The 13,936-nt window shown below is 43.3% G+C and overlaps 1 protein-coding gene across 1 annotated transcript; it reads left to right on the top strand.

Moving 5' to 3' along the window:
* Positions 1–5,173: 5,173 nt before the first annotated feature.
* Positions 5,174–9,890, top strand: pdcb (phosducin b). The gene is made up of 4 exons (XM_067230721.1): positions 5,174–5,230; positions 6,784–6,845; positions 8,175–8,323; positions 8,873–9,890. Exons 2-4 carry the CDS (start codon positions 6,797–6,799, stop codon positions 9,386–9,388), a joined length of 714 nt encoding a protein of 237 aa, XP_067086822.1. The 5' UTR covers positions 5,174–5,230; positions 6,784–6,796; the 3' UTR covers positions 9,389–9,890.
* The last annotated feature ends 4,046 nt before the right edge of the window (positions 9,891–13,936 follow it).

The following is a 13,936-nucleotide window of genomic DNA, read 5'->3' as shown; positions in this document are numbered from 1 at the left end:
GAGCTCACAAAATCAGTCGACTAGTTGACAAAAAGCAGACGTGTCTTATGGTCAGACCTACGACTTAAAAGTCAAACTTTCCTTTCAAAGATTTCCCCTCCTGCACTCATTCAGACATTACAGTGTGGACCCCCCTCAAGGGGGTTGGTCGACCTCCCTGAAATATTTTTTTTGCAGTTTGGGATGGTCCCTGGCTGATCCCTTCTCCTGCAGGACCCACAGTGAGTTGCCTCTTGGTTCGGCTGTCACGTCGCGTTCAAAAGTTCAGTCGTTCTTTTCGCCAGGCATTTCTTTTCCCGCTTTTCCTTGATTGATATGTTTATTAGTGTGTGAACCCGCCGCTGCCCTTGTGCTCACCTCTGCTGTTACCGCCACTCAGCAGGCAGAGTGCGCCGGGGGGGGCGGGGGGGGGGGCAGGGGGTAACAGCAGTGCGCCGGGGGGGGGGGGGGGGGGGGGGAGGGAGGGTGGAGTGGAATTGACAGCAGGTAATGAATTAGCTCTAACCACCAAACCAAGCACCCCGAAGGAACAGCCTCGCTACGATTCAGCGTCTCTCTCTGCCTCGCACGCTCTGTGCCTGTGTTTGTGGGAACGAAGCTGTCTCTGAAACTGTCTCTGAGATGCTGCACTCTCAGGTGACTCCAAACGTTTAGGAGCAGTTATGGGGAAGGTCCTGTACCTGGGTGTTGGATCACGTAGTTGAGAGGAGATGGAGCTGATGAAAAGTTCAGGAAAAGGGTTATTAGGGGCACGACCGGCAGACATTGCATAATAATGGAAAATGCCATTTCTTGTGTCTCAAACATGGAAGAACCCACTGTCTGTTACTCAGAGGCTGACCCTGATAAGGAGGTCATAACTGAGAAAGCATTGACCCCATCCAACTAGGAAACAAACTGAAAGGGCCTGTGTGTTCTTCACTTTTCAATGAATACGGATGTGAAAAGTGGGAGTCAGGTGGCTGAGTGGTTAGGGAGTCGGGCTAGTAATCTGAAGGTTACCGGTTCGATTCCCGGCTGTGCAAAATGACGTTGTGTCCTTGGGCAAGGCACTTCACCCTACTTGCCTCGGGTGGAATGTCCTTGTACTTACTGTAAGTCGCTCTGGATAAGAGCGTCTGCTAAATGACTAAATGTAAATGTGAAAAGGAGTCAGAACAGCAGGTTATGGTACCCCCAAGCTCCTAACGACCTTCCAGACAGACAACATAATCCAACATCAACGAAGGAGCCATGCAACACAGCATTTCCCCTCCCCTCCCCCCCCCCCCCCCCTCCCGCTACACATTTATACCCTGACGGACGGAAAAGTACAGCTTCGTGAAACGGCCAACGTTCACAAACCTCACTTTCAGCTCTTCATGTATTTCTACAGGGAAGGGGTTGGGACAAGTACAAAGGTACTGCAGACTAGTAATTATTCCCAAACCCATTCTAGCCATGTGTACAGACACAAAAGGAAATCCCACCTTAGCTCTTTCGTCACTCTGACGTAACCAAACAGAGTTTCTGCTTCGAGAGTCGGGGGTGTGGAAGGGGGGGCGGGGGAGGGGGGAGGGGGGAGGGGGGAGGGGGGAGGGGGGAGGGGGGATTAGACCAGACTAATCCCTATACAGTGCACATACATATCTGTGGCATGGTTCAAGACTGTGATCCGGTTGTGAAACCAACTATGAGGCAAGGACCACATGGGTATCCCCTTATACAGTCAAGATGCCCTCATGGTTTAATTAAAAAACAACTGTGCTGTGATTCTTCAAAGTGACACAAAGACTAGAACAACCGAGTAGCTGATTGATTTACTACTGAATTGTTTAACTAACCAATAGATGAACTAGCTGGTAAAGGAAGAACCTGGCAGATCAGGCACTGATGCATCAGGGGAAATCCGAAAGGTGAATTCATCGTTCCAGACGGTACATTGTCTCCGGCTTCTACATCTAGTACTCGTCATGCTAACTTACACGCATCGTACCTTGGCACACATGTCCACGACCTCTCCTCTACTGTAGAAACCACATTCCATTCCATATATGTACATTGTGGAAGTCCCTGCATACCATGTCAGCATGTTCTGCTCCTTGCTGCTCCCAAACATCTAGAGAACCTTCTGTGGAAATGCATAGGAGATAGAAAAGTGATAACAGAAATGTGGATGTTCCAGTTGATCCTGTTCTGTGTACATGCATCTGCATATAATATTACAGTGCATTTAATAGTTACATGCTGACAGGATTTTCGAATAGGTGACTGATTACATATCTCAAATCACTGATTGCTTGAAAAAAAAAATCATAGAACAAGTATAGATAAGCATAAACTTCCATTAAACTTCAACAATTCTGTGTAAAAGGGTTTTCAGAATTTGCTTCGATGCATTTAGGAGGGAATGATTCCTAGTGACTGGTGACATTTCTCGAAACACTGTGTGCGTCAGGAAACATATGGTTCATATAGAACCACATGGTCTGGTGTAGTTATGTAAAAAAAAATGGGAAGTGATCATTCCAACACATGTTTCTGTTTCCTGTGGAGGATCCCTCTATTGTTCTTGGGCCTGCTTACCAAACTCTCGCACAGTTACACAAAAAATAAACAATGATTTATGTATTTTCACGTGCCTAATGGCCATATATAACTCTGTCTCTACCTCTCCTTCCGTAGCTGGCACAAGAGACATTAGGACATACATGAGTCACACTGAAACCCAAACACTGCATCAATCATCTCGGACATAGTTTTGGTTGCCTCCATAGAAAACAAAACATCTTAATGATCTATTAAACTCTTACCAAACACCACCACCCTACAAACAAAAGATTAGCAATCACCACAAAAATGCTAATAAACACAACGATCAGGTAGCTTGTAACCAGCCTACTGGCACAGCCTAGTGACACACCTTTCCTGTGAAAAGAATTGTCAAGAAAGAGTGTGTGTGTGTTGGTAATTCTCAGGACACCGACAAGCTATGATGACGTGTAATCCATTTTACTCTGAAAACATTTCAGCAGTTCTCACACTCATGTTCGTACTAAGCTAACAATAGCTTGGTTAGAGGAATATCTGACATAATTTGCATTTAGCTGAGCTCGTAGAAGGCATGCGTCTACTGTAGTCTAAGGCTCTGATTCAACGTGAGAATAGCACTGGATGCGGGCCCCCTACAAATTGCATTAATCCTATTTAAATCCGTTGATCTTATTGTTTTATTCTTTCCCTGACAATGGACTCAATTAACTAATTTAAAAATTGGATAAATACAAATAAATAGATAAAAATAAACGCCGGGGACCCAGTAAAGCTGCAAACAATGTCTCTCCGTTAGAGGTTACAACATGTCATTGAATTTCTATTAGGCCTCTGTTTGGTGCCTGGATCACAAGCTGGTTCCTTTCAAAGGAGGAAGATCATGTTTGGCAGTTGACTGTTGACATCCAGAGCTTACTGAGGAACTAACAGGTGTTGGCTAGCTTGTTGGTACCAAGACTTTATCCCAAGGCGTCTTACGTAAGACACTGCCACTCACAGGGATGGCGCAGGATGACGATGTCAGGAGAGATGTCACCGGCCACAGTGGTAGACAATGACACATCAGGTGTCGTCATTATTTTACCGTGTTTTTCTCACAACATTTGCTTGGCTCTTACGGTCTCTTCGTCACTGGGTTTAATGCAATCATGGACAAAAAGGTCCATAAAAAAGCCTAAACAGAATAGCTACACACAATTAAAAAACAGAATAGTTTGCTGAATCAATTCATTATGCCAAGAGCTCAGTGTCGAGTCTTAATTCGGGATCATTGTGCCGGTCATAGTGTACCGTTCTGAAAATAGTCAAGGTCTGAAAGAGAATTATGAGCTAATATGAGAGTGTGTCCTAAAATAAGTAGAGTCAGGCTCCATTGAGGTAATCTACTCTCAATGAGGAACAGAACTCTGACCCTAGCTGTCTGACATCTGCCTGTACAGCCAAGCCTGGTAAGCCCTTAAGCCTAAACTCTGAACCTGCGGTGAACACCGCTCCCACTGTCCTCTGGATATAATCTGTGTCCGCGGTTCGATATCGCAGTGCTGTGATTCAGCATTCCATATGCGAGTCTCACCTGTGCTAACCCGACTCGTACATGACCTTATAAGGGAAGCGTTTAACGTGTGACTACCTAACAGGGTAAAACTTTCACACATCTCACACTCGTTGTGTGATAAATGATCAGATCATGAGACCTTTGAGTGGGGCAGTGACACCTTCCAGTCATAGAATAAACACATAGATTGAAGCCCTTCACCTTTAATTACCTTGACTTCCAAAGCAGAATACCCTTACGGAAGGAAAATATATTGCAGTATATTGGAAAATATAATGTGATATATTAGGCAATATATTTCCATATATGGGATTTAATATTTATATTTTATAAAACATTGCAACATATTGAACATGAATATATACTTCTTAAAACTGAAAGTTGATAGACAAATCCATATTTGGGTTATGAAGCTCAGTGGGTTAAAGCTTTTGACTGCAGATCAAAAGGTTGCGGATTCAAATCCCTCCTGGACTGTAAGTCGCCTAAACAAATACATTATTATTGTTAGTGTGTTACATCTTTCATATAGCTAAACTGAAGTAAAACTTCCAATGTAAACTGGACTAATGAACGAATTATATAAGATTTGTTTTCATGTAGAACCAAATGTGCTGGTCATATATTATATAGAATGTTTGTATGAATTCTTAAAACTCTTGATAACAATAAATTAAAACGTAATTAATTCCTTCAGTCAAATTGTGATTAGCATCAAGTGGATTATTGACTTTCAGATTAAAGAAAATCCATTTGAGGTTAGGACGATTCCTTTTATACTCTGTGGCCTTTTGTATATTTTTATGTCAGTCTTTACATCGTGTCTCTTTGTATCTATAACGGTCTCCTCACTCTTCATGGGTCTCTAATTCCTGCATTGAAATCCTCTTAGGATCCATGAGCTATTTCTGTGAGACCCTACCATGATGTCTATTGCACTTTCTCTGAAATCTCCCTTGGGCCCTGCCCATTGGCTGCCACAGACACACACACACACACACACGCCCACACAAAAAACACACATCTAGACACACACAAACACAACCACAGTATTAGATATCTCAGTGAAGTGATTGACCAGAGTCCAGTGCAGGCAGCTGAGTAGAGTGGAGCAGTTTGTTCATCTCGACCTCAGGATCACAGGTAAGAGGAAAGATGGGGATGCCCGTTATGAAGAATGGCTTTCAGTCTTTGACCGTTTCTGTCTTGCTGTTGTAAGCAGCATGGCTTTATGTTGACGCTTTTACATCATTTCGTAGTGCTAGTCGTTGGTGAGACGCTGGTTGTTTCAGACATTATGAGGGATGATTTGAGAGAAACTTGGATACACTCTATGGTTTTGTTGGGGATATGTGTTTTGGGTGCTAAGCATGACAGATACATTCGGAGTCCTTGCGTAGCCATCTGTTTAAAACACATTTGTTTGTTCACCTAAAAAGTTTGTTTTCTACTCAACAAATACTATGAACACACAATTTCATTTTCATGTCCCCAAACGGCAATTGATTCTGCAGTAAGACTAGCATACTGACAAAACTTTATGGCACAAAAAAAAACACCTTATAATACCGTACAAACACAGCCATCTATGCAATCTCTCTTTAATTTGTTGCTTTACAGAGTGCATTGTCGTATTTATGTTAACAACTATTTATCATTGGAGAACAGGTTTAATATTGACTTTTATTACATTTGTAAGGTCTTAAGGTCTTTAAACTAAGAAGTTACGTCTCTATAAAATGTCTATATCTTCTAAGAATTTTCCAATTGATTGGTGATTGGAGAATTTTCTCACTCTACCGTTTGAACAGGGAGACACTAAAGTTCCCCTCTAAACTGTGTTAGCCTTTAGCACAGTTTTGACACCACCTCTCTACAAATCCATCCTAACCACCTGAGCTCAGAAACAAGACCCTGCTCTGATTTAAAGAGGTTGAACAGAGGTTGAACAGGTAGGGTCGAGATTGCATGGAGTGAGGAGGCGGTTGTCGACGATGGAGATTAGCCCATTTAATCCAATAACGTATTGACTTTGCACAGGCCAAAGCAAGTACCCATTGCCAAAAGCAGGTATTACATCACATGAATCACAGAGAACCAGAATGTCCTTGACTTTAGACCCAGTGCTCATTCAGGTTGTTAGCTGTCTTGAGACTTCGGGAGATTTGACTGAATAGAATTGGAAGATTCAAGATACAATTACAATCCAACCAAGATATCACTCCAAAGGAGCAATATTTGATCTTTTTTATATTAACTGCATATGCCAAGATCCAAAGGTAAAGTAATCTACTTAGACCACATCAGTAACCTTGGACTGGCTCTTAGGCCACTTTGTTCCTTGGGTGTTCCTGATCCCCTGAACTGGAGTAATCCAGCACCATGTGTGACATAAGGATTTTATTTCAGAACCCATGGTGACTCAATGCATGGTGGAACTTAAAGAACCTGATGCTGTACTTACCCACCCCTCCGACAAACACGCACACACACACACACACACACACACACACACCATACACTCACACACCATGCACACACACACACCATGCACACACTATGCACATACACCCACACACACCATACACACCCACACACCACAGTTGTTGGTTATTAGGAAGATAAGAGGGCCCTTTCAAATCTATACATATGCATCAATTTCATTTGAGTCCTTTTCTCTGCTCTTCTTACAACAGGTAACCCATAAACATGTCTGACAGACCAATAGACGAGGAGGAACTTCCAGTCACACACACAGGTAAGATAGAGTGTCCTTTCCAGGAAACAGGATTGGATTTCAAGCAATGAGCTGTCTTGTGTTTCAGAGTTTTAGGCGCACAATATCTCATCCAGGAATCACTCAAATTCCATATTTGAGTGATTCATAGGTACAACCTACGAAAAGTTAACAAGTGTTAATTCTTAAACAATTGAGGGTTACATGCTATAACTTTATGTACAGGAAAGAGGACAGTTTTAGAACAGATCACCAGGCAGAGACAGAGACAGAGAGAGAGACAGACAGATAAATACAGAGAGAGAGAGAGAGAGAGAGACAGAGAGAGACAGAGAGAGAGAGAGAGAGACAGAGAGAGACAGAGAGAGAGAAAGAGAAAGAAAGAGAGAGAGAGAGAGAGAGAGAGTGAGAGAGAGACAGAGAGAGAGAGACATAGAGAGAGAGACATAGAGAGAGAGACAGAGAAAGAGAGAAAGAGAGAGAGAGAGAGAGAGAGAGAGAGAGAGAGAGAGACAGAGAGAGACAGAGAGAGAGAGAGAGATAAGTAGTGTAAGTAGATAAAGCAGACAGCCAGACATGTAGCATGTTGGCAGTTTGACAGATGCTCAAAGCAGCTTTCCCTACTTGCTCTAACCCAACCATGGTGCAATTAGAAGGAAGCCTTAAGGATCTGGTTATGGCTGTAATCCATCACACAGATACTGCACGAACCCCCACCGCCCACCTATGATTCACTTCTCCTGCATGCTGTGCTTGTCAATCACACTGCAGTGACCATAGATATATATAAAGGGTAGATGTCTCGTCCGCGTTGCCGGCCAACGGAGTCGAACGTCCGCACATGGCGGCCATCTTGCTACAGTCAACTCGCTCACCCATAACATTGTGTTGGTGCTACATGTACTTTTTAAATAACCATAACTTGATCGATTTTCAACCGATTTTTAAACGGTTTGAATGTTATCAACGTCAGAGATGTCGTTATGCCACTGCATACTTAGGAATAATTATGTTATAAAAAAATATATAGAATAGAAGTATGCAGTGGCATAACGACATCTCTGACGTCGATAACAAACCAAACCGTTTAAAAATCGGTTGAAAAGCCGTAAGACATCTAGCCTTTATATATATATATCTGGCTGTGACAGCTTTTCACAGTCTAAACCTGAAACAAAGATGGCCGCCGTCGTGCTCCTGTGTTCCTAGGATGAATTCCATGTGATCTGATAATTCAATCAAACCACTCAATAACACAGAGGAGTAACACTAAACACTGGCTATTATGATGCCTATATATAATATACATATCATATTTATATGTGTTATATATATGTTATATTTTTACAGGCCCAAAAGGAGTCATCAATGACTGGAGGCGATTCAAGCTGGAGAGCATGGACCAGGACTCTCTGCCCCCACAGAAGAGAGAGTTGCTGCGTCAGATGTCATCCCCACAGAAGCCCAACGATGACCCCAGGGGAGGCCTCAACCGCAAGGTCTGTCTAAGTCTAGAACAAAACACAGTGCTATGCTGTCCAGACACAACCGTGAGACACACGACACACACTGCAAACCTCCATCTGATACCAGTCGTAATACTGCCTTATAGGGAGATAGTCAAGGACTGGCCGACACACTCAGGAGCAAATTACATTTACATTTAGTCATTTAGCAGACTCTCTTATCCAGAGCGACTTACAGTAAGTACAGGGACATTCCCCCGAGGCAAGTAGGGTGAAGTGCCTTGCCCAAGGACACAACGTCAGTTGGCATGACCGGGAATCGAACTGGCAACCTTCAGATTACTATTACAGATTCCCTCACCGCTCAGCCACCTGACTCCCCTATTTGCCAAATTGCTAAGCCACATGAACACAGCTGTGGAGTTCAACGTCAGATGGGCAGATGAAGTTTCCCCAACACTGTCCCGATCACCCTGTCATTCATGGGGGGTTATCGTCACCGGGGTATTTTACATCCCTACCGTGTGATGTTACACCCTACCGCACTGTCAGTGATGCTCGACGTTTGTGTCGTGCTTTCAGATGAGCGTCCAGGAGTACGAGCTGTTGAAGGAGGAGGACGAGAACAGCCTGAAGAAATATCGTCGCCAGTGCATGCAGGAGATGCACGAACGCCTGAGCTTCGGTCCCAAGTTCGAGGGCGTGTACGAGCTGGAGAGCGGCGACGCCTTCCTGGAGGTCATCGAGAAGGAGCACCGTCTGACCGTGGTGGTGGTCCACATCTACAAGGCTGGGGTCAAAGGTTGCGAGGAGCTCAACAGCTGTCTGGACTGCCTGGCTGGCGAGTATCCCAGCGTCAAGTTCTGCAGGATCGACGCGGTGTCCACGGGCGCCGGCGAGCGTTTCCACGACGACGTTCTGCCCACGCTGCTGGTGTACAAGGCCGGCGAGCTTCTGGGTAACTTCCTGGCGGCAACGCAGCACCTGAACGAGGAGTTCTTCGCCACAGACGTCGAGGCGTTCCTCAACGGGTACGGCCTGCTGCCGGAGAAAGAGGCGCCTGGGATGGAGGCAGAGGAGCAGGCGGATGTGGAATGAATGGAGGCAGGAGAGAGTGGTAAGGCAGGCGGATGTGGAATGAATGGAGGCAGGAGAGAGTGGTAAGGCGAAAAGGGAAATATTTTATATGTTAAAATAAAAGGTGGATTTGACGTTTAAAGACAAGAATAAGTTGAATTATTCTTCTTGGTAAGAGTCTAGCAAATACTGTACGCAGTCTCACCTGACTTCACTAGAGGTGCTCAAGCATAGAAGGTGCAGCGTGTCCTTGAGAGATCCTTTCACACCAACCAGGGAATAAACGTGAACAGCCTAAACACAGATGGCTTTTTTACCAAAGCAATGCTATACAGTGGTAACAGTCACAACAAGCTGGTCATTGTTTCAGTCTGAGTTTAGTGGTTGTATGCAGAATCTAGACAACTGCAAATGTGACGAAGGGAAACTTGTAGAAAATTTTACAGTTTTGGCTGTAAACCAAAGCTAGTTAGCGTTGTCTTTACAAGATTATATGAGGTTGTGTTGTCTGTATGCAACTGTAATTTGCACATTGTAAATATGTATTTCCACTACTAACACTAGTTAGAAATAAAAAATACAAAACCTTGAACCTGTCAATGAAGATCTTTTTTGGGAATCTGGATGTTGACTAGTATTTTGCACATATTTAGCTACAACTTGGATTCTAACCCGAAATCACAATGATTCACACAACATTACTTATTCCTTACGAATAACATTACGTTACATGGACCATGTGGTTGTCACTGGGGTGGTGGAGAGAATGGGTTCTTTCCTGTTTGTCCTTTTGAGGAGGTGGCATCAAGTCATGGAAACATTCCCCTGGTAGTCTCTTAGCTGGATTTGACAAGATTGTGATTATTCTATCATCCTGTTTGTTAAGATTAGACTTTTTCCCTACGTATTAACACTATAGGTTCAAACTCCTTTTCCCGTTACTTGGCAAGTCTAATGTAAATGGAGTATTTAGCTGTTTTGGAAAATGTAAGCAATCATGTCTAAGATCGTGAGTCAATGGTTTTGATAACAAAAAGCAAGACGTGTAATGGTTAGAGAGGGGGGATGTTCTATATCTTCTTAGTATCAGAAAAGAGGATTGCAATATAAAAAAGTATACATTTTAATCTACATTTTATTTATAGAAAATAGTGAATACATTTTAACGATGAAAGGAAAATAAAATAAAAACTCTGGTACAGGGAACACAGGAAATAAGTGGTTGTTGGTGCTGTAGGAAAGTGTAAAAGGCAGTTAAAACCTTTTATATTTTTACCAAATTCATATACAACTAACATTATACTGTAGATGTGACTCTCTGGTGACCTGACAATCCGTAAGTTGAAAAGTTCAAACATAACTATAAAAACTCAAAGAAAAACATGTCAAGATTTTGAAACACCAACTTCCATTTGTCACACACAGTTTGATAGGTCATGTCAACTAAATGGCATAGCTGCTTTCTACAGGCGTGAATCGAAAGAATCTAATCATTCATAGAAAACCGCAGTTTTATCTCCAGTTTGAACTGTGGCTGAACCCAGAACTCCTGTAGGGAACTGATTAACCCATAAACAGAGACAGGGATGAAAGTGAGTGAATAACCGTCATTTAAAGAATCAACACCCATCACCTCTCAGACAGTTGCAGCAGTCTTCTTGGCTACCAGGCGTCCAATTTTCTCAAAAATGTGTTCTTGTGCACCCTCTCTCGTCAAACACATCTTGTGCAACACATCTGGATACTCCAAGATTATAAAGCTAAATATTATCTGTCAAGAGATGGAGGGGTAAATTGGTTATCATAATGCACAGTAACTTGGTGTAATGCATAATTCTCAATTAAAGAGGATCATATTTTGACAGGCGGCCCTGTGGTCTGTGTGATCTTCGCTGAGCTGATCAGTTTGATAATCGTCTTAGAGGATTGGGCAGTAAGCCTTTGTGGTTGTCTCTATCTGGGTTTCTACATGTGCGTGCCAAATGAGATGTAAACAGTGTCTGAATCTACCCGCCTCCAGCCAATAGCAACATCACATGCTGTAGATGTTTTGAGGTGAGGATGAATTTGAGTCTGATGCTTTTAGAACTCAAGTTCTTAAAGATGACATACTGTACAGTAGAATTTACATTTACATTTAGTCATTTAGCAGACGCTCTTATCCAGAGCGACTTACAGTAAGTACAGGGACATTCCCCCGAGGCAAGTAGGGTGAAGTGCCTTGCCCAAGGACACAACGTCAGTTGGCATGACCGGGAATCGAACTGGCAACCTTCGGATTACTAGCCCGACTCCCTCACCGCTCCGCCAACTGACTCCCAGAATTTATCATATTCACACATCACTTAAGAACAAAATATGTTCTAAGTACAGCAACACTGTACTGTTACAATTCGTCCTTCTCATCAAACGCATCCTCGCGAGTATTCTACCATTAAAACCCATCTAACTGTGACATACTGATACATTCTTCTCTGGGGGGGTGAAGTGCAGGTGATCTCACTGTAGAGTAGCCTGTAGCTAACACAACACCCAGCTAGCGTGTCTACGGTTCATCCTCACTTCTGTGGGACACCTCCCTCTGGAGTCTTCCGTGCAACCAGGTCCTCCTGTGGTGCCCAAGCATGTCACGACACAGTCCCATCAGACATGTTTCTGTTACATACTGTATGTGGCCAAAGAGTTACCAAAGTATCTGCAGTATTCCTGGAGTGCCCGCCCTCTCACGGTCAGGACGTGCACTCGCAATGCATTAAATCCATTAAGGTATTATTCAGGTTTTCCTTCAGATGTCTTGTGTAAATATTTACCACAGTGTTTGAATGTTTACCCCGTCCCTGTCGCTCTGTGTTTGTAATATGTTGATTGTTTTTGCGTCGACGTTGCCTCGCTAATAGGAGGGCTTTGTGAGCTGAGATTCGAGGCCAGCTGCAACGCTCTACTTCACCCACACAAAAAACCTTGTTTCACCCTGCGGAGGAGGACACTGTCCGTGGCACGCCGCTTACCCCCTTACCAAAAGATTTACTGTGCAATTAACAGAGACCCTTTCTGGCCTGTATTGTCGTAATGATAACAATAAGCCGTTGCTTGAACTCAGTTTGGCAGGAAATGTGCTGTCTCAGCAAGTATTTTACCAATACAAGCGTCTTATAAACGTCGGATTTGATTTAACTAAACACACAAGACAGTTGTGGTAAAACATTTAACGTTTACTCAAGTCTAGCCTTCATAACTCAAGGTGGATGACTAAGTGTATGTGTATGGTCACTGCCACTCCTACACCACAACAAAGGAGTGAGTAATATGCAGGTAAATGGAAGAAGTGAGGTAGGTAGGTCGGGGAGGGGGGGAAGAAAGAAAGAAAGAAAGAATCGGAAGTGAGGAGAGGGGTAGGCTACCCCCCACTTAGACAGCTTAGCTTCGACATGAGCAGGACTGATTCGCGTCTCTCACGCAAGACGAGATGGGGGATGGATGTGTATGTGCATGTTTGCGTGTGTGTACAGACTAGAGGAAAAAAAGCTCACATGAAAGATACCTTAGAATTGGCTTCACTGAAACTTGTACACTGGGAGCGATGGGAGGGAAACTTTCACTGTAAAAAGTATCTGATGCCTGGAGCCATCCACTAACCAGATATTTGCCTGGCTTTCTTACTTTCACAAAAATTCCATGTTAATTAGTCATCTGTGTGGACTGTTTAAACCAGTCTGGACATGGCCTTACAATAATAATTGGTATATGCGGCTAACCTTACATTTTGATAAGAATGTGTGAATTAGATTTAATTAGATAGGCTCCTAACCACGTTAAAACTCAGTTGTTACAACAAACATTAAAGAGCCTTGACACCTCCAATATGCAGTATCCTATTATGCAAATAGTAGGCCTATGACTCCGCAAATTCCTCCCCACTTTGGTGCCACTCAATGGCAAATGACTTTTTAAATTGGGGTGGCCCAACTGGGTCACTGAGTAATGCAGAGGTGGCACGAAGTACGTACACACACACCACATATTTTTGGGGGGTTTCAAAAGGTTAAAATATATTTTTTACGTTTCAAAACTTTTTCTTTGAAACCTTTCTTTCGCATCTGGACCTGATAGCTCCACAAAAGCCTCACCTCGATATCCATGGTGACACAGCATTCCATCAGGTAAGCGGAACCGCACCCAATTGACCCACCTTTGAATGATTGCAAGTAGTCACACATAGACAGGGGCTGGTAACCCGTTACAAGGATTAGCATACACACACACACGCACCCACACACACTCACACACGCCCACACACACACGCGCGCAAGCACACTCACAAGTAGGTAAAAAAGTAAGGACAGGTGGAAATGTAATGACAAGCACAACGGTGTGTAAACAACGCCATCTTGTGGCAAAAGCATCCTTCTATGACAACATTTTGAAGATTTTGCAAGATTAATTGTAGTGTCTGAATTCTCATCACTCATCACATGTTCAGCTGGAATAAATGAAGTGTTTTAAAAACTACCATATAGATAGAAACTTTGCCGTTTAACTATATTGACCATCATGCACTACGTTGCGTTC

Source organism: Osmerus mordax, chromosome 27 (genome assembly GCF_038355195.1).
Source record: "Osmerus mordax isolate fOsmMor3 chromosome 27, fOsmMor3.pri, whole genome shotgun sequence".
Classification (NCBI taxonomy): Eukaryota; Metazoa; Chordata; class Actinopteri; order Osmeriformes; family Osmeridae; genus Osmerus; species Osmerus mordax.
This window is presented reverse-complemented; position numbering and strand designations above follow the sequence as displayed.